The sequence below is a fragment of the Artemia sp. Qi Xiang Cuo genome, chromosome 10, assembly GCF_049724085.1.
Source record: "Artemia sp. Qi Xiang Cuo chromosome 10, ASM4972408v1, whole genome shotgun sequence".
Taxonomy (NCBI): domain Eukaryota; kingdom Metazoa; phylum Arthropoda; class Branchiopoda; order Anostraca; family Artemiidae; genus Artemia; species Artemia sp. Qi Xiang Cuo.
This window is the reverse complement of record NC_142803.1, coordinates 33286005-33312798: the sequence shown is the minus strand read 5'-3', so window position 1 is coordinate 33312798 and position 26794 is coordinate 33286005. Positions and strand designations below refer to the sequence as shown.

Here is a 26794-nt window from a genome sequence, read left to right as displayed (position 1 = left end):
TAGTCTCTACTTTTGAGTTTCCATAACTCAGGGTGATCCGGGCATAATTCTGTTAATAAACAGATAAACTCGCGTTCCACATTTTTGCTTACTTCTGCTGTGTTGTTGGCGCCTGACTGACGCATTACTTGACCAAAACTAGTCCAGACGGTCAATCACCCTCGTCAACCGCTTGAGTCATTCAAACGTTCTATCAATCACCGTCAACGCTTGACTCAAGCGTCGAAAAGGTTAAAAGACTGCCAGTCATGGTTGAATCGATCGATTGATGGAAGCTTTTGATCAAAACGATTGACCGTTTCGGGCCTCCTTTACTAATAATCGAATTTAAAAAAATAAGTTTTTTCAGAAACTTATACCGTACCTCAGAAGCCACCCACCAGCTGAATTGGAAGCCATTGATAGCTACGCAAAACGAACATCTCTACTCTTTTGTCTTTTAACGGTAACATTAAAGAACTGCATGTCCTTGCAGATAGATATGATGAAATATTTAGATATTGTGACAAAGAAGGCTATATGATATGCTTCAACAACTGGGGGGGGGGGGTTGCCACTAACACGAGGATCTCCATACAAATTTGCAGCATCTCTAGGTAGATAATCAAAGCTAGATTATTGGAACTTGATTCTTTCAAAGGCAAAGGCAAAACTGATTGAACTTTCATTCGACGAACTTGAAAACTGACTCCATGTGCTGTAAGCAGCTTTCAGTGTTTGCCTCTCTGGAGGCTTTCAAGACCGGATGAAAATAGTGATGCTCAGCAGAAGTGGAAGCATCAGCAGAATTGATACAGGCTTTGGACAGCGTTTGAGTTGTACCCATAGAGACGGATATTATAATTGCGTTGCACACGGATTTCCAGAAGAGGGGTATCAAAATTGTATACGTCAATGCGAATGACAAATTCATTTTTGTCCTTTTGCTTTATCGTTCTAAGCTATTCCTTGAATACCACTCAAATTGTGAAAAACGCAAAGTTTTTGTCCTATTCCGTGAATATTCAGTGCCAGTGCATCAACTTTGCAGGAATTTACCAAACGATCAATTTTTTTCATCTTCCTTCTTCATACACTTTCGGGCTTTCATACGGTTGGTTATATGTTCCCTAAAGTAAAAAGAGTAGTGGCTAAGACTGTCGTGAAACTTGGATTACAGGAACGGACTGCTTTACTTGTGGAAGAGATAAAGAGGCCAAAGCTTGATCCTTCTGTGCAAGAAAGCTTTCTTTTATTTGAAGGAAAATCATTGTCGCAGTCTGCAGTAAAAATCCACATCTCCTTACCTCTCCTTGCGACTTTTGAATACATATATGTATACCCTCAAAAACGGGAGCTCAAATATTTGCCGCCATCTGTCGTTACCTTATAATGTTATGTTATGAGTGTTTAACTAAAGTTGGATATTTTTTTTATATACGAACCGACCAAAGTCACAGTTTTTAGATCCCATAGATGTTTGACTCGACTTTCCAGGATGGTGAGGTTAGGTCAGTTGTTTCTGTCCTTAAGGTATTCCCAGATAGTGTGGCCCCTGAGTACTGGTCGTGCAAGCGGTTCACAGAAAAATGTCCATGTCGGGAAGTAGACCGTGTAATTTACTTTGTGGAATGCGATGAGAAATGTTTGGATGCTTCTTTTGTGCTCTATAATTAATTTTTCTAGTTTTGTAATTTTCGAAGTTTCTTCCATCTATAATTATACTCAGGTTGAAAAATTTGACATGCTAAATTAGGATCTTTTAAAGTTTGTTTGTTATAAGTATTTTACACGAAATAGCTAGCAGTTTCTATTAGAAGTAGTAATAGTGTAACTTTCCGTAACTTGTCAAATACGTGAATATTTGAGTGATTTTTCTTACGAATGAAAATAATGAAATTGCAAATTTCAAGTTCATCAGCATTGCGGGGCACTAGTAATCAGTTATATTGATTGCCATAGGCTGCGTGATCATTGTTGAAAGTTTGTGCCTGGATTGACTACTCCCTGGACTTTCTGAAAAGTGCACACATAGAATATTTCACCTACTCAAAATCCACAGCGCCGCCCCTGCATGTAGAACAATCTTGCGAATGTTCTGAGTGGAGACACTTTAGTCCCCTAGGGAGCCCTCCCGTGCTTATGCCTCTGATCCTTATCTCGATTAATAAATATGCTACTTTTTTAGGATTTGGAAATGCCTGACAAAGCTTTGGCAGACTATCAAACAGATGTACAGACAGTGTCGTTTCAGATTGGAGGGAAAAGGCCGAGGGGTTTTGTTTTTACCGCTGAAAAGGCAGACTTTAGTGACTTAAGTTTGCACTCTGAACTGAACTTTGAAGGGCTTCTGCCAAAAGAACGGATGGTGATCCTAGAAGTAGCCAGACAAGATGCTGAATTTTGGGCACATTTACATAAAAGCAGCCAACCAAGGTATACTTCATTAATATATTATGATTCTGATTTTGTTTTTCAAACTTTTCTCAATCTTCCCTTTAGACATTCAATAAATTCGAAAATTCATTTAAATATCAACAAAATAAATAAGCTTTCTCTTAGTATATTTGCATTTTGTTCGTTTGTTTTTCTTTGTTTATATGTTAAAAAGAGAGTAGGAGGAATGGGTCTAAGCCATTCCCCCTCCTAAAAAATTAATCCAAAAATTAGTAATATTTGAATATAAAGAATAGTTGACTAAGAGCCCTTGGAAGTTTTCCAGCTAAAAAAAAAGAATTCTGCGTTTATGCAGGTCGATTGTGATCTTGGAAATCTCTTGGCCATCTAGGCCACCTAGATCCCCTTTTATTTGTTCAAGAGTTTAAACTAAGCTTAACAGTCTCTAAATACTCGACTGCACTTGACATTCCATGTACACAGGAAGCTTATAATACCAGGAATGCCGAATCTACTTAGTAAGAGTCACACATAATAGGGCCGTTCTTTTACTCATCTTTGTGCTAACATCTTACATCCTTTGACAAATAATGCTTAAGAGTGAAATCTTAGCACTAAAATGTTACATCTTATGGTGTTCTTTTGCAAACGTCTTTCATCATTCTTCTTTTATCAGCGGTCTAAAAACTGATGAGTATATCATCAAAGTTCCCTCATCATTGTTCTATGTGACAGAAAAATGGCATTCTTTGCATTTTTTGCTAACATCAGTGAGCTGTAAGATCTTAGAACAAAGATAAACAAAAGAACGCAAATCTGGGCAGAAAGATGAGAGGTCTTAGTGCAAAAGAACGGGCCTAATAGATTTCAAGTGGCATGGCGCGGTGCACCATGAGGAAAGCATAGATTTTCCCCTCTTTTGCAGCAACTCCGATAGAAAAATTGCTGAATTTTGAGCAGTCATCTTTTTAATTTGATTTTAACGAACTCGAGTTTTTGGCCTCAAAAATGATTAAAATTTAGTTTTTTGCATAGTTCTTCTAATGCCATTTTTCCGGGGTGAGGAAAAAGGAACCCGGAAACCTTGGGTAACTATGGAGCTACTCGACTTAATTATAAGGAGAAACACATTGTATTTGAGTTACTTAAATAGTAACCATAGTCAAGATCTAACTAAGTTTAAACGAATCCGTAATAAATTAAATCGGCTATGGAGGTCATGCATCCGCTAATATTTTGGATAGAATTTTAAGGAAAACAAAGGCAATACGAAAACGACTTGGAATATTATAAACAAAGTCGTAAATAAGAAGAAATAGACCGATATTCCTGCTGGTCTGATCTTTAATGGGAAATCTGTTTATGGAAACTAAGAGGTGGCTAATTTGTTTGGTGAATATTTTTCTAAGATTGGTGAACCAATAAGTGAAAATCCATACGATGAAAATAATGAAATTAATAAGACGTTTAGTGATGAAAGGGGAGTTGGATTAGAAATGTCTGCATATGAAGCGAACGTTGAAGAATTAAAACAGATAATAGGATTGGTAAAATCAAGATCTCCAGGGAATGATGGAATTAATCTGAAAGCGTTCAAGCATGTTATGGTATATTTGTTGCCTTGTATTGTTTATTTGATTAACCTTTCTTTGAAGAAAGGTGAATTTCCTACTCGTCTGAAAGAGGCTAAAGTTATTCCGCTTCAGAAAGGGGGTTCAAAAACTGATCCGTCTAATTGGAGGCCGATTTCAATATTGCCCCTATTTGCTAAGCTGTAAGAAAAAGGGATGCATCGACGACTTTATAACCATCTGACTACTTACGTTTTTCTTAGTGATACCCTGTTTGGATTCAGCGAAAAACCACTGTGCAATAAATGCATTCCAACACCTAATAGATTTCATCAATTGTGCTCTCGAAAAAAGTGTACTGGTACTTTCAGTATTTATACACCTTAAAAAGGCTTTTGACACGGTGGTTCATAAAATTTTATTAAATAGGCTAAGCCGTTTAGGGATCCAAGGGGTTATTCTGAAATGGTTTCAATCTTATCTTAACCAGTGTATTATTCGAGTCTCTATTAAAAATTATATTTCAAAAACTTTTATCGTTAATTCTGGTGTGCCTCAGGGTTCAGTGCTTGGCCCACTTCTTTATCTAATTTACGTTGATACCATGCGTTTTTATATATCAGATGCACTTATAACGTCTTTTGCTGATGACACGGTGTTTAAGATTTCAGCTACTTGTCTGAACCAGTTAATTGAGAAGACAAATAAGGCCCTCGCTGAATTGATAAGTTTTACAAATTCTAGTTATTTGGTAGTGAATATTTCAAAAATAAATTTCGTGACATTTTGTAGAAATGGAGTTTCATGTGTTTTAGATAATAAAATTGTTTTTAACGGTGAATTTTTAAAGCATGTAAATAGTGTTAAATATTTGGGCTTTAGTCTTGATTTTAATTTAAGTTGGAAATCACATTGTGATCTTGTGGCAGTTAAGATGTCAAGAGGGTTGGGTGTGATAAGAAGACTGAAAAATCAACTACCGTCAAATGTTTTACTTTTACTTTATCATTCCGTTGTTAGCCCTTATTTATCGTATGGTTGCATGCTATGGACTAGTAGTTTTATTTCAAGTTTTAGAAGGGTCCAAATTTTACAGAATAAAATAGTTCGTATTTTAGGTAATTATTATATTCAGTTTGAAAATAGCACGTTGAATTACTTTACAAGTTTGAAAATTTTAAATATTTATCAGTTACGGGATTACCAGTTAGCAATTTTTATTTATCAATGTTTGAATAAGTGTTCACCGGAGGTATTTTGGGAAATTTTTAAAGTTAACTCATCTTATCACTGTTATGAGACTAGAAATGCGAATGACCTTGCATCGGAACTCCGGAATACTCAACGTGCTGCGTTTCTGCCTCATTTTGCGGGACCGGTGGTGTGGAATACCCTCTCGGATACTATTAGACAAGCTGATAATGTAAGCCAGCTCAAGAGTGGATTGAAGCGTTACCTGTTGGGTTATATTCTGAAGGATTAGAAATTTGAATTTGAATAATGTTTGGTATGAAAATTGTTTGGACAGACAATGGTCGCATTTTCGTGAAATTACCCCGCCAAAGCGCACGGAGTTGGCTCTATAGCCTACCTGATGCTTATTAATTATTTCATAGTTGATTGAGTTAGATGTATCCCTTTTTTTCTTTTTTTTTTTTTCTTTTTTTTTTGTGAGTGGATGTTTTAAGGATGATATGTGATATTTCTCACTTGCGATTTCTAGAGTGTAATCCTTTTAGAGTAGGAGATGTTCTTTATGTTGATTTAGTTCAAGTGTTGATTTTTCCCCGTAAAGAGATAGTTTTTATGTGGATGTAGAGCTTTATAATAATGGATTTGCAGCCATCGTAAACAAACCTTCGGGTTTTTGTAGATGGCCGCTGTAAATTTGTTTGTATTTTTTTTATGCTAAATAAATTAATTTGAATTTGAATAATAATGCAAATCCTATGGTAAACCCAAAAATGTGATTAAATTTATTCCATCCAACACAGTTTTGTTTCATAACTGTAAGTTGTATAAATCTCAGGAAATAGCACTAAAAAACTTTGAAAATTATTAGAAAAATATGGATAATAGAAAACATCCAATTATATTTTTAAATATAGCAATAAAATCTCTATAGAAATAACGTTTTGTTAGCATACTTCTATTTAGTGCAGAACACCGAAATTTGGCCATATTTGAAAGCACACTTGTAAAAAATAAAAGTATGTAAAAAAATAACTATGTAAAAATAAAAAGAAAATTGCATTAAAAATAAATAAAAACTTACATTAAAAAATAATTACATAATAAATATATAATAATAAATAAATGTGTAAAATAAGTATAAATAAAAACTTGTAAAAAATACAAGTAGGGTAAGAAACCATTTTTGTAAAAAAATCAAATAATTTTTTTTTTGACTAAACTGTAGCGATAAAGAAATACAAGTGGTCGGAGGAAATTTAAAACTTATTCAAGACTTGCAAGCAAACTAATAAATTGTCCGTAGGTATTTCTTGATTTGATCGATGTGACATTCCACAACTGCAGAAGGTTCATTATCTTTGGCGAACTGACAGTATACTATCGCTCTCATCAATTAATATCTGCAATCTGCTCTAGTTCTTAATTGCTCTTATACACACAAAAGTTTTGTGAGCTTTGTGTGGTTTTTGAAGTCTTTGACTCATTCTGTATGTAATGGGGTAACGGTAATATGATACTAAAACATTGATTGTTTATTTAATAATTTTAGTGAAAACCTCCGTAAAACCTCTTCTTAATTACGTTATTGAAGGGTCACTAAATAGATTTTGCAGTCTTTTGAAATATTTATGGCATGAACTAAAGAGTACTAGAGCAGCGGTCGCCAACCTTTAGACATTCATGGACGACTAAATGTATCATTTTTTTATTTGGTGGACCAATACCAATTATATGGATTTGCAAAAGAAAGGTGCTGTAATACATCCATGCATGATAATCAGAAAAAGTTTCAATATAAATAATAATTTATATACTATTAACTATGGTAAACTAACCAAATGAATAATTATATATATATATATATATATATATATATATATATATATATATATATATATATATATATATATATATATATATATATATATATATATATATATATGTATATAGTGGCCGGTGTTTACCCCCCCCCCCCGGAAAATACCCCCCCATGGAATATACCCCCCCGGAAATTACTCCCCCGTGGAAAATACCCCCGCGTAAAATACCCCCCACCACCGGAGAATACCACCCAGGAAATACCCCCCCCCCCCCCGTGGGAAATAAGGCTTTCCAAATTTGAGAATTTTATTTTAGTTTTTTTTTTAATTCCATAGGGGGGAAGGAATTTTGGTACTTGTGTAGCCTATTATGCACCACTCACTCAAGTTTACGCTGTGTAAAACTCGAGAACAAATCGGTTTCTTCGTTAGTTTTTTTCAGTTTAGCGCGAGAAAAGACAAAGACAAGTGACAGAATATATGGGAAATACGTAATTTGGGCTATATATTTGCACACAAGGAAGGAGGGGATAAAGTATTTGGGCAATTTGAAGTCAGAGAACAATTCTTTCTAGGTATATGACCACTAAAAAATTACAGACTAGTCTCAATGATTAAATTTTGGTTGAGAGACAAGTGTGAATGATGTCATTCACATAATTTTTTTTTTCCAAAATTACAGCTCTTAACGAATTTTCTCAGACTTATGACCCATTTAGATTGTTTTGTTTTTTATGCGAGAACTACGACAACTTCTTCGATACGAAGTGTCCTGCTCTAAAGGAAAAACATAATAAATAATACATTGTGCCAACATTGTTCTTATATGCCCCCAGGGCATAACTTAAAACCCATGCCGTTAGGGTTGTCGGCTAGTTTCCTCCCCAAAATCGTATTTTCTATTTGGAAATCAATTACGCTGCACAAGATGGCTATCTCAAAATTTTGAGTGGATGTGATTGGGGGAATGATGGGCGTGGGGGGGGCATAGTTGCCCTCCAATCACTTTCGAATATTAAAAAGGGCACTAGCCATTCCAATTTACAATCGAACGAGCCCTTTTCGAAGTTTCTACGACAACTCCTTCGATACGAAGTGCCCTGGTATGGAAACAAAAAAAAATAATAATACGTTGTGCCAACATCGTTCTTTACTTAGGCAGCGCGATTGCGCTGCCTATGAAATGTAAAATGTTATCTTGCCTCACTCAATAGTTTCAAGAAAGCCCATTGATTAAATAATTTTCAAATTGATTGCTGTGCACTTTACATTTTTCAACGTTGAGAGCACTTAATCACGTCAGTATTAGTTTACTTTCATGGAGCTTTTACCGGGCCGCAGAAAATCTGTGACGTATAGGTCTCATTGGAACTAAACTAGTACTGGAGACTGGATTGAAAATTGAAACAGAATTAAACCTTTTCGCAGAAATTTTTACGCAGAAATTTTTAAGCAGAAATCTAAAGGCAAACGGAAATGCATCCAGTCATAGCTGTATGCTGATTCAAGAATGTACAGCAAAAGAAATCGTTAATGTGCCGACAAAACCCCATGATAGTTTTTTTTAGCCTATTTCAGTTGCAATAAAGCTTTATAATAATAAACATAAAATTAAAATGTTTAATCCATGATAAGTTTCATTAATTTTAGTTTCTTTTTTTATATTCATAAAATACAAAAAATAGACATTGTTCAATGATGGTCCCTTTTCTTCGTGGACCACCTTAACATATTCATGGACCACCAGTGGTCCATGGACCACAGGATGGCAACCGCTGTACTAGAGAATGATATGAGCAGAACGTCTTGTTGGTATAAAAAAAAAAAAAATTTACCATACTACGAAAGCGTTGTTGTAGAAACAAAAAACGAGGCCTGCATACACAATGGGATTTTTCTAATATTGAGATTCAGCTAGCGCTACTTTCTTGAACAAATCTAAACCAACCCGTTCACTATAGAGATTTACCACCGTTCAGGACTAGATTGAGCCAAAACTGAAGTTCAGTCGATTTGAGCTTATTTAAGTAAACTCATCAGAGTTGTTCATAGAGTTTTCTCATTGGCTAATGCCCGAACGTTGCCCAAATAGAGAAAAAACTACAAACAAAATTATCGGAAAAGTGGAATAAAAAAGATGTAAAATATTGGAAGCTACTTGAGCCTGTCAGATCTTAAGAACATTTGTACGACAGGAGAAACAAGGAATTTATGAAATTGGAGGAAGCATGTACTTGGGATAATTACGGCCTTAGTTGATTACAGTGTTTAAATCATCCGTTGCGAATGGTAAAATTTCATCACTAGCATCAAGTAGTACCGGGTTTGGGAGCGGGCTGAAGTAAAATTTTACTGTCTGATGCAATGTACGTACAATGTAATTTCATTTAATCACAATAATTTGTATCCACTGTTCTATTCAATTAGCAAATAAATGAATAAATTTTTTTCGAATCGTCTTAATCAGCTTGCTTGCTTTATTTTTGACGGGAAGTACACGCTGCTCCGTCTTGTCTGGCATCCATAATTTCACCAACAGAAGTCTTCCATGAGGCACGTCCATGTGCAGTGGCTTTGACATGGTGCAGCCAATATCTGTCCCAGAGCCGACCGAAGATGTTGAAGCCTTCAAGTGGTTCTATGTCTTTTTCTACCATTTACCATCAATCTTTCTTCTGGCCTCCAGGACAACGTATCTAATTTTCGATCGGCTGATCTTAAATAGTGAACTTTGAGATGCATCGGTGATCTTCACGCCTTCGACAATGGTTCAGCTACACGAGCCTTGATCTCTTTGCATTTTCAGAGATTGGGTACGGTTGTTTACAGCACTGATGGATCTCCTTATTGGATACTTGTTCATGGCGTTCTACGCGTGGAACGCATCTTAATCAGCTACCTTCTCATAAATTGTAACTGCTCTTATTTTCTTTTAAAATATAATTTATAAACCAGGAACCGCAGAGATTGGAAGAACATAATAGACAAAGCATCCTTGGTGCTAATTTACGGCTTCTTTCCTTTGCACGGTAGAGTAATATGGACAAGGGAATCACTATAGTATTATTGGAAAGAATTTTTTTTAGTTACAATTTGCCTCTGGTTTCTTGCCAATCTTCAGCATTTTCTATTTGATTTTTTTTACTTGTTTGGTAAGTATTTTTTGTGATTCTAAGTTTGTATTCTTTGTATATGAAATAAGAATTGATAATAATCAAGATTAGTTATATAACATGATTTATTAAATGGATTTAGTGTAAATCCAATCGGCAAAATTATGGCTAGACATGGGTTGTCTTTAAAAATAACGAAAAAAGTAATAAATAAAATGGAGGTAATTACAAAAACTACATTGTTTTTCCATCATACGTGAACAAAATAATTTTAGGAAGTGACAACTACCAAGACAATGGGAAACAAACCAATATACACCATGGTGCTCATATATAAGCTTGGAAGGACAAACTTGTAGTTGATAGAAGTCTGCAGTATAACTTTTGTTAGAGGCTAGAGGATTAGGTATGTTAAATCAATATGGATGGCGAATAATTCTACACGTCAACCATAGACGGGCGTGTCTGCATGATTAAAATTATACTTTGAAAATTGACCCAAACAACAAATAATAGTTGTAATACAGGCCTGAAACATCTCATTGAAGGAACAGTCTGTGGAACAGCAAGGCTGAAACAAGCTTTGTAAAGCTAATCATTGAAATTCAAAAAAATTCAAAACTGAAATCGCTTACGCCATCGATATTCGTCATGACGAATTGTGCACAAGTGAGATTTTCCTTTGTAGCTATCAACTAGTCCTTGGCAGTGTTTTGCGTAGGTTTTCTTTGTATGTTATCTGACCCTAACTAAAAAGCAATCTTAACCTATGTCTGAATCTGACTTGTTCTAAATTCATTCCAGCAACGTCCGTTGCGAAATATTTATTGATTTGGGCCTGAAAACTTCAAATTATAGTCTTGAAGCTTTTTTTAGATTTACTTTTTATGAGTTTTATTTTTAGTCTACAATACTTCACACTTGAAGAAGCGGTTCAAAGGCTAGACGGATCAAGTCCATAAAGGGGTTTTGAGCATGGAGAATTTTTTTAAGCACACTTTGATATGAATTCATTCAAATTGGTTTTAAGTTGGTTATGTCGTAGCTGTTGCCATAATTGTATTTTCCGTATTTTGAAATAGCTTTTAGGGAATATCCCTATGAATGTGCAAAAAAAAAAAAAAAAGAGTTGAATATGCAAAGTTAAGACAAACATTCAATGTTAAGAATGAATCAAAAGATTTGTTGCGTAAGACTCAAAAAAAGAAAAAGTAGCTTAATTGTCTTCAAATACGCTCAAGCGTGTCAGAATTTCAACTGTAAGTTGGATTAATGGAAATTGATATATTGTCTTTTGCACAACAATAATCAGCATTTCAGTAGTAAAATGTAAAATTTAAATCATCTTGTGGGAGCCGCTGTCTAATCAAAAAGTGGGAAAATAAATGTTCTTGTCTTAGCTTGTATAATGGTCCCCATCATGTATGCACCATTATCTTGTCATTAATATCTTAGACTTTTCTCACTTGAAAACTCTGGAATTTCAAAAATAATTGTTTCTTTTTTGCTATATTTTGAGGTCTTGCCATTGAAGTCATAATGCAGAACAAATGGACATGCTATTTCCGTTAGTAATATTTTGCAAGTTTTTGTTGTGCCATGTCCAGATTGTTTAGTGAGAGGCGAATGAAGTTGAATTGATTCGGTCACTCTTTAGTGTTGGAATGAAATGGCTTAGAAGCAAAAAGTTTATTTTCATGTGAGTTTATAAACAGATTACTTTAAACTGCATGTATTCAGAAAATAAATGGTACTTCTATTTATATTATAAAAAATTACCATCAACAATTTACCCACATTGTGGATGTTCTTCGTGGCTTTGAACCAGGGTCACTGCGTATAACTTTTTGATCTACCAGAAGCTTGGTGTGCAGTGAAGTAAGGGTTGAAACTCGTTCAAAAGTTTTCGGTAAACTGGTAAAAATTAAGCTTGTTAATTTGTGGTGCAGTCTTTCCTGATTTCCACACAATCTTACCGGTTTTTGCCAAAGTTTCAGGGAAATCTCAGTTTCAAAGTCTCGGTCAGTAAATCCCATTCGTTCTTCCTCCCCATCCTTTCAAAGATGCTGGGAAGTGGCACCTTTGTGCCGCACTATATCAATAGACCTAGATGATGTTTGGAACATTTCTTAAATATATAGTGTCGTCAAATAGAACACCCACTTGGGAAAAGCTTATTTCTCTTAAGTAGCATAAAAAAGTGACTATTGAGCACCTGTCAGAAATTCTAGTAGTCAACTATCTGATTATAAACTATGCAGTCATAATAGAGCCAACTATTCATAGAACAGACATGGCTAAAACACTCTTTTACATTTCCCAGTTCAAAGTACTGCATTTGCCATCCTTTCTTCGTAACCTGGTAATTCAATGCTGTAATTGCCAAGGACTGGTTGTATTTGAAGTTCGGATGGCTAGATTAATGTAATCTGTCTGGAATCGGCACTCAGCCGACACATTTTAGTATATACATTCTAAGTTCACTTTGGCTATCCATGATGGCATACATGGCATACTGGGTTGACCCCCCCCCCCAAAAAAAAAAATGTATCTGACTCTTTAAAAACTAACGAAAATGCATATAAAATAAGGATAAGGAATTAAGGATAGGCAAGATAAATATTTTGACACTATTTTCCTTAAATAATCGTTACCCCTTTAAAGAAGAAAGAATAATAAATAAATAAAAAAACTAAATACCCGAGAAAAATGAGGGTAATGTCAGCCAGAAGAACAAAAGGGACATTACCGTCGTTTTTATCGGGTATTTAATTTTATTATTCACTTATTATTTTTCTTCTTTGTCATTGTTTACGTCATATATTAGTATGCTAATAGTATCAGCCTTCTTTTGTTTGTATCCCGTATTTTTATATTTGGAACTCATAATGTTTTATTTAATTTACTTATTGCAGTACATTTGTCTATATTTTTATCTTATTTAAAAAATATAGTTGTATTTTTTTTTCAGTGTTAAGATATGTGTGTCTTGTTTAGGGTTAATTTAAGTTTATAGACCACGTCCGTAGGATTCAAAGATGGAATAATTTTGCACATTTTAAATTTATTTGGTTTTGGAAGTGAAGTTTTTTTTAGAAAATATTGACAAATGTGCTCCATTATGTGTTTTGTCTCAGGTTGCTTGGTTCTCAGTGCTTCCCATCAAAAATGGTGAAATACCCTGTCCCAAAGGTCCAAAACTTGCTCTAAAAAATCGTGCTGTAACCTCTACTAGTTGAGGAAATGGTCACTACGAGCCTATGAGGGTTGACACACAATTGAAAATAAATCCATGGCATTTTCACGAGGAAGTCTTAACGAGTGCTGAAGAGTACCTCCTAAAATTTACATCTCGTGACCCGTTGTCATGCTCGCGCTGTTTACGCTTATATCACTGAAACTAAATCAATAGGAAAACAAATTGTAAAGAAGCAGAAACAGCGTGTTTAATTTCTTTGAGTGAATATTTATTTGTTCCGAGATAAAACTCTGCACATCAGAAGGCAACGCTCTAGTGTTGCCTACAGTAAAGAGCCATAAGGCTTCAATGTTTTTTCCCCAGAGTTTTTTGCCAGAACAGGTGGTCGCATAACCTTCAAAGAGGGCTCATTCAATTTGAAACTGAAAGTTCTGGTGCCCTTTTAAAGGTCAAAAGTAATCAAGGGCAACCAGCCTATTCCTACACCCTTCTCTCCAAATATATCTGCTCAAAATTTTTAGATGTTTTTTTTTGTTCCTAATAGTCCAAAGGTCAAATAACTATGCCTCCATGGTTGATATAGCCCTCCATCCCCTGGGACAAGGGATGTAAGATATGTAATTTGGCCATTATTGACATACAAGATTTTTTTCATTGGGAAACGGGGTTCTATTTGATCCTGGGTCTCCAAAAAGTCTACAAAAAGACTTAGTGTGTTAAGGTGAAACAAAAGGGTGTGTCAGTAAAATCTAAGGAATAACTAAGGCTATTAAGTTGAAACTTTTGGGAGATGTTTAAGAGTGATCGGAAGGCAACCAGGCCCACCTGCCCTTTTTGATACCCTCTCCACACAAAACTCATCGAAATTTTGACAACCCATCTTGTTACAGGATTAATAACTATGCCTCCGGGGATGCCCTGCCCCCACATCCCCTGGGCAAGGATTGTAAGTTATGTCATTTGCTCATTATGCCATTTCCGACTAATTTCAGAAATTTTAGGTGATATTGAACAAAATCAAAATACACAGTATTCATGCTGGTTGTCAAAAGGACGTATCAGCAATATTGAAGATAGAGCTTGGAGTATTATGCTGAAACTGTCTGGGAATAATCAAGGCGATGCTCGAAAGCGATGGGAGTGCCCACTGATCCTATATAGATGGCGCCTCTTCAAAACTGTTCAAAATTCTGAGAAAAAAAAACATTTTGTTCAAAATAGTAAAAAGTCTGATAACTAAGCTTCTGGGGTCGCCAAGCACCCAACAACCCCTGGGTAAAGGGTTGTAAATTATGCAATTTGCCCATTGTTTACATGCAGGTATGCGAAAAGAACAATCTTTGATCGTGGATTTGTCCGAAAAAGCTAAGGATGTTAAGGGGAAACCTCAGGGAATGTTGATGGGAATACAGAACAAAATAAAAAGACACTGCGTGAATCCAGGCTAGCAATAGGGGTGGTCTGCAATATCTTAGAAACGACAAAGGGTATTAAATTGAAACTCTCAGGGTCACTGAATTGGAACTTTTAGCTGCCCTCCCCCCAAAAACATTCGATAAAAAGTTTGAAGTAGCCATCCCACAGTTCCTGGGGCAAGTGTTTTAAGCTATGCAAGTTGTCCATTCTTTATACAACAGGCTACAGGAACAGTTAAACAATCTCCAATTTCCTGGCCAGCTATTGATACTTTGACGCCGCCTTCCTCTCCGTTTCTCTACTCGGTCGTTGTGAAAAACCCTCCCAAGTCCCTTGAAACGCCGGATGCCCGTAAGGAATTTATTCTGTCAAGGTGCGGAAAGTAAAGTGATGATATTGTTGAATTAAAGAGAAATAATAACGAGTGGAAAGTAATGATTTAGTCAAAGGAATCGACCGAAAAGATTGCAAATGCCATGAAAATAGGCAACAGTTCACTAGACACCAACATAAAATCAAAGAGGTTCTTTGAAGTTCTGCGTTTCATTCCAGACGCGTACGAAGCGGCGGATGTAGCTAATCTGTTCCCAGTATGTGAAAAGGCTTAACAGATTGGTAAGTCCCGGACATTCAGATTCTATTTCCCGTCAAAAAAATAATTGGAAACCAACATGAAAGATTCGCCAAGGATCGGTTTTGGACTTTTGCGCGTAGACGGATTTCGCTTCTCACCACGCCATTGCTACAAATGCCATCTTGTGGGCCACGTAACCACCAATTGTCCTAATACTGACGTATGTTCCCAGTATGCAAGTTACGACCATAAAAGTACTAAAGAGCAGCCGTGCATGCAGATAAAACAATGTGTTGTATGCAAATTTTCAGGCCACTCATGCTATTCATTATCCTGCTCGAAAAATCGGAAATCAATTTTAGAGCAGAACAGATCCCAAAGATTGCAATTAGCATTGAAAGACTCCTCTCTGCTATGTCGTGGAATGTTAATGGTTGGATTCTTGATAAATTAACAGATTTGGAGAAACTCCGTAGATCATGTAACGTGATTTGCCTACAGGAGCATTTTTTGACAGATATCAACTCTCAGCTTTTACGTCCTTCTCCTAGTGTAACAGGACATCTATCCCCAGCTAAAACACTTCAAGCAAAAGAAAGACCAAGTGGGGGTCTAACCATCTTGACAACTTGCCAACCAGGACTGCTTGAAATGTGTGATTGCTATCTTGCCATAACAATCGATGAATTTATTATAGTTAAGCTTCCAACAAATTACAGAGACAAAGTTTCTGAAAGAAAATTTGCTATTGCTTACAGAAAAGTAGCCAAATTGTTAAAGAATATTTAAAAGATAAACAGAAAATGTATGCTTATCGGTGACTTTAGTTGTGACTTACTCCAGAAATCAAGTCCAAGAGCCGAAACTTTTCTTTCTATTTTCCCACCTGGCTACACGGTAATTCAGAAAAATCAAGATTACACGTTTATTTCCATTTCTGGAAGTACGTTTAACCTTGACCATGAAGTATTGCTCCATCCTCCTGATTCAGACCTAATGGTTAAAGTTTTTCTGGAAGTTTAATATAATGACCGTATTCCTCTGTCCCTCTTAATTCTCATAAGTGTCACTCATTCTTCTGAATCTGGTAAAAGAAAATCCAAATTTTGTCATCTTAAATGATGGGATAAAATTGATAAGGATGTTTGCCAAGAGGATTGTGACCGGTAGATCCCGGCGCCGCGCCGGCGGATCGACCGAACACCGCCAACGAGAGGCCGCCCAGTAGACCGCCGGCGAAGTGTTGCAACGCTGTTGGCACGCCACTGGCGCACCGCCGCCTGCAGAGACGGCGGCGTTTGGCTGACTTTGAATTAGTTTTGCGGCAATTCTTTATGGCGTCAACCGCAAAGTCGGAGCTTTTCTTTTCTCGTGTGGTTAAGTATTTCGATATTTCTGATTAGAAATCAAGCAAGGCTTGCACTATCCCCAAATTTTCGGGGATTTCACCGAAAATCTATGTGTTACCCCGAATACAGATTTGGTTCCCCGAATCTCCGAGAATCACATAATCACGGAGCCACCCCTAGTATTTTATCACTAGTGACTATTTCTGCCGTCTCTTGTGTTACTTCGCATAAAAACCACAACAGACACAATACAATTGTAATATACACGGTTCTTCATATGTTGACAAAAGTATCGTCTTTATGAAATGAGATTAAACCATTTCGAATGCAGTTTCCCAACATCATTTGTATGGTCAAGAATTTTATTTTTAAGTTGAACACAACGCATACACTATACAAGTTGATTTGGATTTTGAAATTGATATTTAACAGATAGTTGTGACATCTAAATCGTAAATTTGCAGAATTTTGTTTTCTTTTGCTTTTTTTAAATACATTTTCTTAATGTTTAATACACAATTATTTAACGCCTAATACATTAAAGAAAATACGATCTTCTTTCTGACAAATGTTTACCCCCCCCCCTCCCCCTCCCAAAAAAACCTTCTATTGACATAAAATTTAGCTATAGATCATGTACAAGGTTGGGGATTTTAAGATTTAAACGGAATTTACTCAAAAAACATGATTCATAAGAAATGTAAATGATTGCATATCGAGGGGGGGGGGGGAGGAGGCTTTCATTTTTAAATTATAATACCTCAGTTTTTTTTCATTACCTGGATTGAAAGTAGGGATGCCAAAAAGATGATTATTTTTTCCCATTTAAAGCGGAGACGGAAGAAAATGATATCAAATTTCATGGGAAGCCGTAGAAATATTTTGATAGACCCACGGCCCCATTGGGACTTGTTCATTGTCATGGGTATTTTTGGATTTCTCATAGGCTACTGTCTTAATTTGTCTTTTGTGTGTGCTCCCTTTTAATTAGATTCCTTGGATCTTATTGAATGCCACGGTGAATCTATGACTCAGTTTTCCAGTAATTTGAGTTATATCTGAATAATCTCGACATTTTTGTTGTTCGACCTTTATAATTTTTAGATGATAATGCCTCACATTTCTTTTTATTGAAAGCAGAGATACCAAAATGTTAATTATTTTTTTTATTTAAAGCAGAGATTGTATCCTATCAAAGTCGTATCCAGGGGGGGGGGGGGGTTAGGGAATTGTCATATTTAAATGAAAATACCTCGAATTTTTTAAATGAAGGCTGGGAGGCAAATTTTTTTTTTTTATTTAAAGCGCAGACGGTATCCTATGAAGGATACCGTCATCCATCCAAAAGGAGGAGGTTAGGGGGGGGGGGCTATCTTTTTTAAATGATAATACCTTGATTTTTTTTTTATTGAAAGCAGGGATGCCAAAAAGTTAATTATTTTTTTTTAATTTAAAGCGGAATCGGAAGAAAATGATATCAAATTCCCTGGGAAACCATAGAAACTGGGAGACCCACGGCCCCATTGGGATTTGTTCATTGTCTTGGGTATTTTTGGATTTCTCATAGGCTACTGGCCTAATTTGGCTTTTGTGTGTGCTCCTTCTTAACTAGATTCCTTGGATCTTATTGAATGTCACGGCAAATCTATGCTTTAGTTTTCTAATAATTTGAGGCATATCTGAATGATTTCGACATTTTTGTTGTTGTTATTGTACCCCTTTACTCATTCTCTAATTTTTTTTTCCAAGGAACACTAAGCTGTTTAATAATATCGATAATATCTCGATTTTTTTTATTGAAAGCAGGATGTCAAAAAGTTAATTTTTTTTTATGTAAAGCAGAGACGGTATCCTATCAGGGTGGTATCCAGGGGGGTGGGGGTAGGGATCTATCATATTTAAATGATAATAACCTCGATTTTTTTATTGATAGCAGGGATGCCAAAAAGTTTTTTTTTTTCATTTAAAGCAGAGACGGTATCCTATCAAGGTAGTATCTAGAGGGGGGGGGGTAGTGAGTTATCATATTTAAATGATAATACCTTGATTTTTTTTTTTATTGAAAGCAGAGATGCCAACAAGTTATTTCTTTTTTAATTTAAAGTAGAGACGGTATTCTATCAAGGTGGTATTGAGAGGGGGGGGGGTTAGGGAGGTAATATATTTAAACAATAATGATAAATATATTTAAATTATAATATATTTAAATGATATACAACATTGATCGTGCCGGCAGCAGTGCGAAAAAATCATCGACAGCGCGCCGGCGGCACACTGCCGCTGTTATTTTTGGCCCCGCCGCCGCCGGCCTTCCCTTATCGACGCGGTGCCGGGGTCTAGTGACCAGATATTGGATAAAATCCGAGTTTCGTTTCAGCTCCTTCAGCGGCAAACTGGGATGGACCAGTCCACTGTACGGATTGAACTTAACTTCTACTGTGCACAGATTATTCACGCTCTAGAAATCGCCGAGATGTACGCTGTCCCTATGAGAAACTGTAGATTGGGAATTGAGAAATTTGGATGGTCTAGAAACGAAAGCCTTAAAGCCGCATGTCAATCATCAAAATTACGGCTTCGTTTGTGAAATGAGTGCGAAAAACTAAAAAATGGAATTGTTCATATATAAGGTTGGTTATTGGGAAAAGAGGGGATCAAACAAAATTAAAACACAATGTATGTAGGATGGTTGTCAAAAAGGCGGAGCAGCAATATTTAAGGAACGACTGAAGATGGTGCAACTGCGATTACTTGTGACTGCTACTGCACCAATACTTGTAACTGTAACTATGATGACTTTCAACGGCGACTACTTTCAAATGTGACTGTCTGTAACTGTCTGCTACCGCTGCTGCACCTGCGACTGTAACTACTTGTGACTGCAACTACATTTACTTATGACTTTTTTCAGGAAATGTTGAGGATGATGCTGAACAAAATCAAAACAGACTATGTGCACGCTCATCGTCAAAAGGATGGATCAGCAATATCTCAGGAACGGCTGAATGTCCTATTAAGCTGAAAATTTCAGGGTATGTTGAATAGTGGTTGGAGGTCAAAGAGCTCCCCCTATCATTTTTTGACGCCCCCTCATCACTGATCAACATTATGAATCTGCCAATTGGTTCAAAATTTTGAAAAGCCTAATAACTATGCCTCAGGGGATGTCATGCACCCCACAGCCCTTGGAGAAAGGGTTTTAAATTATGCAAGTTGCCAATTGTTTGCATACAGGGTTTGTCATTGGAAAAAATGGGGAATGTTTGATCCTGGGTGTGTTGGAAAAGCCTAAGGGTATTAAAATGAAACTTTAAGACATTAATTGAATCCTGGTTATCAAAAGAGCATATCTGCAATATCTTAGTTGCAGCTAAGGATATTGACATGAAACTTTCAGGGCCACTGTTGAAACTACTACTGTGGCTGGAACTGCGACTACTTTTGAATGTGACTATGACTACTTGCGAACTCGACTACGACTACTTTCAACCGGGACTGTGATTGCTTGTATCTGCGACAACTTTTGAAAGCTAAGGTGACTGCGACTACTTGTGACTACGTTTGTGACTACTTATATCTGCCATTGCAACTATTTGCGACTATAACTACTCTTGACTGTGAATGCTGGCAAACCTACTACTCGATATTGGGACTGCAATTAAGGCTACTTGCGGTTGCGATTATGACTATTTACGACTATACCTATTTGCGACTGTAACTATTTGCGATTGTAACAACTTGCAACCGCGACTACTGGCGATTACTTAAGCCTGCGACTATTTAAGACTGCGACTACTTGGGATTGTGACTGCGATTACTTGCGACTGCAAATACGAATGCAACTCGACTGCTTCTGAGGCTACTTACCACTGTGACTGCGACGACTTCTGACCAATTAACTATTTAAAATAGTTGAACCGTTATTAATCATGCTTTTTAACTTAAAAATTTTGCGATCTTTGGAAGCTCCAAAGTCTCAAGATACCACGAAAAGAAGTAAGTATCGAGCACAAAGAATGTCAATTGTATTTTTCTTCTATGGTTTTTTGTCCCTAAAATTTCGAATCCTCACTCAAGTTAGCAATAAAGTCAGAAAAAAATCATGAAAAGTCCAAGCATCCTTATAAGTCCTGAAAAGAATTCTGCCAAAGTTCAGTAACCCTGAATTTCAGGATAAATGTTGTAAAGTGGAAGCACTGTTGTTGCTGCAATGTTTTTTTAGTAGTAGTAATAATGTTGGTTTTGCAGAGTCTTGACTTAGAAACTAGTATTTTATTCCAACCTACTGAGACGATTGCTCAGAGCTTTAGCCTATACATAAAAAAGCCCTGTTCTAAGCTTAGAAAGTATCTGAAACTTGGATACTTGTCAATTTTGATGTTTTCCAACTGTCAACCATAGCAATCAGTGGCTTAGAAATGGCATCTTTGTTCATTTCAGCAGTCTAAAGGTGCTCCTTATATTTTGTTCCATTTGAATGTTTCTCAGAAGCTTCGTGTCAAAATGCGCACGTGTGCCACTAATTTGAATTAATTTGACCTTTCAAAAAGTAATTTATTACATAAACACTGTTTATTTGTTTTTGTCTACTCATATTAATGTCTAGAACTCAAGCGGATATTTTTTAGCTGTAAATTCGAGTTTTGTCTGACCAGATTTAGAAATATAATTTTTTTGAAATTTTGGATTTTTGTGTATTTCTAAAACTAACTGACCTTATAGGTCAGTTATCTGTTACCCCAACCTTAAATACTACAATTAACATGAGTCTGTAGGATTCCCGTTAATTTAACTTCATATAAGAAAGAAGGAGGGGGGATAAAAATGGACGTACCGCCGAACGCTGTTGTCTTGTAAAAACAGTATACTATATTCAAAATTCCTATCAAGCTATACGGGCAACGTTAGTAATATTAAAATCTAGATTTTGCATTCAGTAGAACAGAAGTGCTAATAATAGGACACGTGAAGAAATTGACGTATTGCATATTTGCGTGTTGAATTTTGTTGTTTTTCGGATCCTTGCTTGTTTTATAAAAACCACAAGTTAGCGTTCCGTGACGCTGACCATAATTGATGTTATTTGATATTCAATCATGAACACAATATCAATTGCTCTCTGAAGGACAATTTGATAAGGATTTTTATTTATTTATCCAGTGGTATGATCAGACACGTAGGATTTTGATGAAATCCTTAAAAATTCTTACGAGATATTTTTCCAAAAGGGCGAAAGGATTTGAATTTCTATTAGCTTGACCCTATAAGGTTAATAGGATTTTTCGACTTTGCAAAATGAAAACTAATATTCCTTCAATAAGAAAATGATGGCAATGAAATTACAAACAGAAGGTTGGTTCAAGGTATTAGGAATGACTTAGTCATGCTAGCCAACTAAAACAGATTTAATAACCAAACGGTTGAGACAACTCAGGACAGTCAGATGCCCATACACAAATTGCCAATTCCTCAGAGGTAATTAACTCAGTGGCGTCAATTCAATAAAATGTAGAGGGGGAACTTATTTTCTAAATTCCATGGGGGAGGTGGTAATTTGTTTTTCTCCATTCTGTCAATGATGAAATATCCCCTCCCCGAATTGACGCCACTGAACCCCGTTTGTCAAGGGATGGCACAACTTTTAAATCAGAACAGCCAGATACCTATATAAACACTATTTTAATCATTCAGAAACAACCTGTCTGGCAAGTAAGGACATCCCCTGCCAACCCCTGATTGTCATTAATTTAAAAATAAAAAAATAAAAAAATTTCATAATTAACAAAAATAATTTCAAAAACATGTGTATGTTTTGCTATGATTGTTTATTTAATTTCTGTTCGTTTTGGGTTTAATTTATTCTTTAATAGTGATCTCTGTCGCTTTGAGTTTGAATTTTAACAGCTATTTGTATCTGTTGAGCTTAACTTTGAAATGGCCTTTACTTTTCTTTTAAAATTTTTTTTTAAAATTAATTTTTGTTCGGTTTTGATTACAAAAAGTTTCAAGTTTTTAAAAATTCCTTATTTCAAAATCAAACTTAAAAAAAAAAAATCAAATGTTCATCAAAGTATCAAAACTGATATCAAAGCAACAATATCAAAGTAAAAAATGGGTTTATGTCAACTTCGGAGTTTTTATTATCTGATGTTTGAACAATTTTTAACGAAATGGCTATCTCTAAGTTTTTATAATAACCATATATATCCCCAGAGTATAACTTGCACCGCCTGTCCCTGGGCCCTGGGGGGGGGGGGGGTTCTGTAGACTCCAGAGTTTTAATATCTGATATTTGAACTATTTTTAACAAAATTGTCACCTCAAATTCTTATCGGATGGATTTATCCATTCGATAAACCCGAAAGCGTGGAGGGCGGGAGGGGGCTAGTTGCCCTCCGATCTTTTTTTACTCTCAGAAAATGAACTAGAACTTTTAATTTCCATTCAAATGAGCCCTCTCTGGAGTTTATACGAGCATTACTTTCATAAGAACCATATACGGCCCCAGGACACAGCTTACAATGCCTGCTCCCCGGTCCCAGGTCGACACAACCCGGAGGGTTGTGTCGACACCTGAGTTTTTGTTATCTGAAATTTAAACTATTTTAAAAAATGACTATCTCAAAATTTGTATCGGATGGGTTTGGGGAAAAAAGGGCGTGGGGGGGGGGGATAGGGGCACTCCGATCTCTTTTGACTCTTACAAATTGAACTAGAACTTTCAAATTCCATTCAAATCAGCCCCCTCTGAAGTTTATACGAGCATCCCTTCCAAAAGAACCATATATGCCCCCAGGGCATAACTTGCAACACCTACCCCCGGGCCCTGGGTGATTGTGTCGACACCGCAGTTTTGTTTACCTTTGAACTATTTTTAACAAAATGGCTATCTCAAAATTTTATCGGATGCATTTGGGGGAAAAGGGGCCTGGTGGGATAGTTGTCCTCTGATTTCTTTTGACTCTTAAAAACTGAACTAGGACTTTCAATTCCCAATCAAATGAGCTCTCTCTGAAGTTTATACGAGCATCCCTTCCAAAACAGCTGTTATCGGATGGGTTTGAGGAAAATAGGGCATGGAGAGGGGAGCTAGTTGCCCTCTAATCTCTTTTGACTCTTAAAAAGTGAACGAGAACTTTCAGTTTCCAATCATATGAGCCTCTCTGAAGTTTATACGAGCATCCCTTCCATAAGAACTATATATGCACCCAGGGCATTACCTACAACGCCTGCCTCCGGGCCCTGGGGGGTTGTGTCGACCCCGGAGTTTTCATTATATGATCTTTAAACTATTTAAAGAAATGGTCATCTCGAAGTTCTTATATGATGGGTTTGAGGAAAAAAGCGCATGGAGGGGGAAGGATCTTTGCCCTACGATATCTTTTGACTCTTTAAAAGTGAACTAGAACTTTAAATTTCCAATCAAATGAGCCCTCTCCGAAGTTTGTACGAGTATACCTTCCAAAAAAACCATATATGCCCCCATAGTAATACTTGCAACGTCTGCCTCCGGGCCCTGGGGGTAGAATCGACAAAGGAGGTTTTCGTGCCTGACCTTTGAATTATTTTTAACAAAAGGACCATATGTAAAAGAGTTTTTGTTATATGATCATTGAACTATTTTTAACAAAATGGCTACCTCAAATTTTTATCAGATGTGTTTGGGGGGAAAGGGCTTGGGGGGCTAGTTGGCCTCCGATCACTTTTGACTCTTAAAAAGGGCACTAGAACTCTTGATTTCCAATCGAATGTGCCCTTTGAAGTTTATACGACGACCTGTTCTATATGAAGTACCTCTGGGAAAAAATAAATGTAGTTTGGGAGAGGCTAGCTCCCCTCCAATCACTTTTGACTCTTAAAAAGTGAATTACAACTTTCAATTTCAAATCAAACGAGCCCTCTATGAAGTTTATACGAACATCCTCTTCCATAACAACCATATATGCTCCCAGGGCATAATTTACAACGCCTACTCCCGGGCCCTGGGGGGTGTGCCGACACCAGAGTTTTTGCTATCTGAACTTTATATTATTTTTAACCAAATGTCTATCTCAAAATTTTTGTCTCATGTATTTAGGGCGTGGAGGGAATGGCGGGCTAGTTGCCCTCCGATCTCTTTGACTCTTAAAAAGTGAACAAGAACTTTCAATATCCAATCGAATGAGCCCTTTCCAAAGTTTATACGAGCAACCCTTTCATAAGAAATATATATGCCCCCCGACACAGGAGTTTTTCTTATCTCCTGTTTTTAACTTAATGACTATCTCAAATTTTAATCGGATGCATTTGGGGAAAAAGGGGCGGGGGGGGGGGCTATTTTCCCACCAATCTCTTAATAATCACAAGAACTGAACTAAGACTTCTATTCTACTATTGAGTTAGCCTTCGATGAAGGTTTTACAAGCAACCCGTTCATTAGCATCATATATTCTATCAGGGCACAAATTACGATACCTGGCCCCGGGCACTGGGGTATGTGTCGACCCCGGAGTTTTCGTTATATGGTCTTAGAACTATTCTTAAAAAAATGGCTATCTCAAAGTTCTTACCGGATGGGTTTGAGGAAAAAGTGATGTGGAGGGAGGGGGCTAGGTGCCCTCCAATCTCTTTTGACTCTTAAAAAGTGAACTAGAACTTTCAATTTCCAATCAAATGAGCCCTCTTTTAAGTTTATACGAGCATCCCTTCCATAAGAACAATATATCCCCCCTGGGAATAACTTACACTGCCTGCCCTCGGGCCCTGGGGTATGTTTTGACCCCGGAGTTTTTGTTATATGATCTTTGAACTATTTTTAACAAAATAGCTATCTCAAAATTTTTATCGTCGGATGCATTTGGGAAAAAAAGGGTTTCGGGGGGGGGGGGGCTGCTTACCCTTTGATACTTTCGAAGCTTAAAAAGTGAGCTAGAATTTTCAATTTCCAATCAAATGAGCCCTCTCTGAAGTTTATACGAGCATTACTTCCATAATAACCATATATGCCCCCAGGGCATATCTTATAAACCTTGCCCTGAAGACTGTGGGGGGGGGGGTGGAGTGTCCTGCTCAAAGATATAATTTCCAGAACTTTCAACTACGTTGAACAAAATGGCTATTTCAAAATTTAGTTTGGATGTGTTTGGGGAAAAGGTGGGCATGAGATGGGTGTTAGTTGCCCTCCAGTCACTTTCGACTATCAAAAACGGCACTAGCCCTTTCAATTTCCGATCGAATGGGTCCTTTTTGAAGTTTCTGCGACAAAGCTTTCTATAAAAACCTTATATGCCCCCAGGGCATAACTTACAACCCGTCCCCTGAGGGCCGTGGGGGGAATGTCCTACTCAAAAACATAATTTCTATTTGGTAATCAACTACGAAGAACAAAATGGCTATCTCCAAATTTTGATTGGATGTTTTCGGGGAAATAATTGGCGCGGAAAGAGTGTTAGTTGCCTTCCAATCGCTTTTGACCCTTAAAAAGGGCACTAGAACTCTCGATTCCCAATCAAGTGAGCCTCCTTTGAAGTTTCTACGACGACCCCTTCCATATGAAGTGCCTCTGGGAAAAAAAAAATAAATAAAAAAGCATTGGAGCCGTATGACCTTTACTATAGGCAACGTATAGCGATGCCTCTTATATTTGTGGAAGGTTTAGCTGATTTTATTTTTATACGTCTTTCTTTGCAGAAAAAATTCAACCGATAACCTGGTGAGATCTGGAAACAGTTTAAAACGGACGGTTCCTGATATAAAAGGTATTCTTTTTTTTTTTTTTTAAGATGAAGTAAATGAACAAAACTTCAACAAAAATGTGTGTTTGGACAAAAATCAGCAAACCACAAATCCTGATGGAAACATAAATACCATTGGGTCACAAATTAAATGTTATATTAAAACTGAGGTACCTAGTAAAAATTAAACTTAAGTGATGATGATTTGGGTATTTGTTTGTATTAAAGCACGGTTCTTACCGTGAGCTTTGCCAAACATCAATGTCTAGGTGTAATCACTTTGGACCAGTGACGACTGCTAATACAAAAAGAAGTAAAGTGTGATTAGTCGAAAATGATTAAACCTCGATTTAAGTGTTTTTTAGGTGCATATATGAATTCGACTTGCACTGCAATAATATCGTTAAGTAAAAAAGTGACCTTTCTTTAAAATTGGCAATTAGTTTCATTAGAGTGCCTACTGGTAATA

General features: G+C 36.6%; 1 protein-coding gene across 2 annotated transcripts in view; it reads left to right on the top strand.

Moving 5' to 3' along the window:
• Positions 1–26794, top strand: part of LOC148947683 (uncharacterized) — a 232109-nt gene that overhangs the window by 111748 nt on the left and 93567 nt on the right. The window contains exons 2-3 of one of the 2 annotated variants that reach the window (XM_089095360.1): positions 2168–2415; positions 26282–26349. In XM_089095360.1, the coding sequence (XP_088951486.1) occupies positions 2177–2415; positions 26282–26349 (307 nt within the window). In that variant the 5' untranslated portion in view covers positions 2168–2176. Of the gene's footprint in view, positions 1–2167; positions 2416–11652; positions 11774–26281; positions 26350–26794 lie in introns of those variants that run through there. The other variant, XM_089095361.1, reaches the window with a different exon arrangement.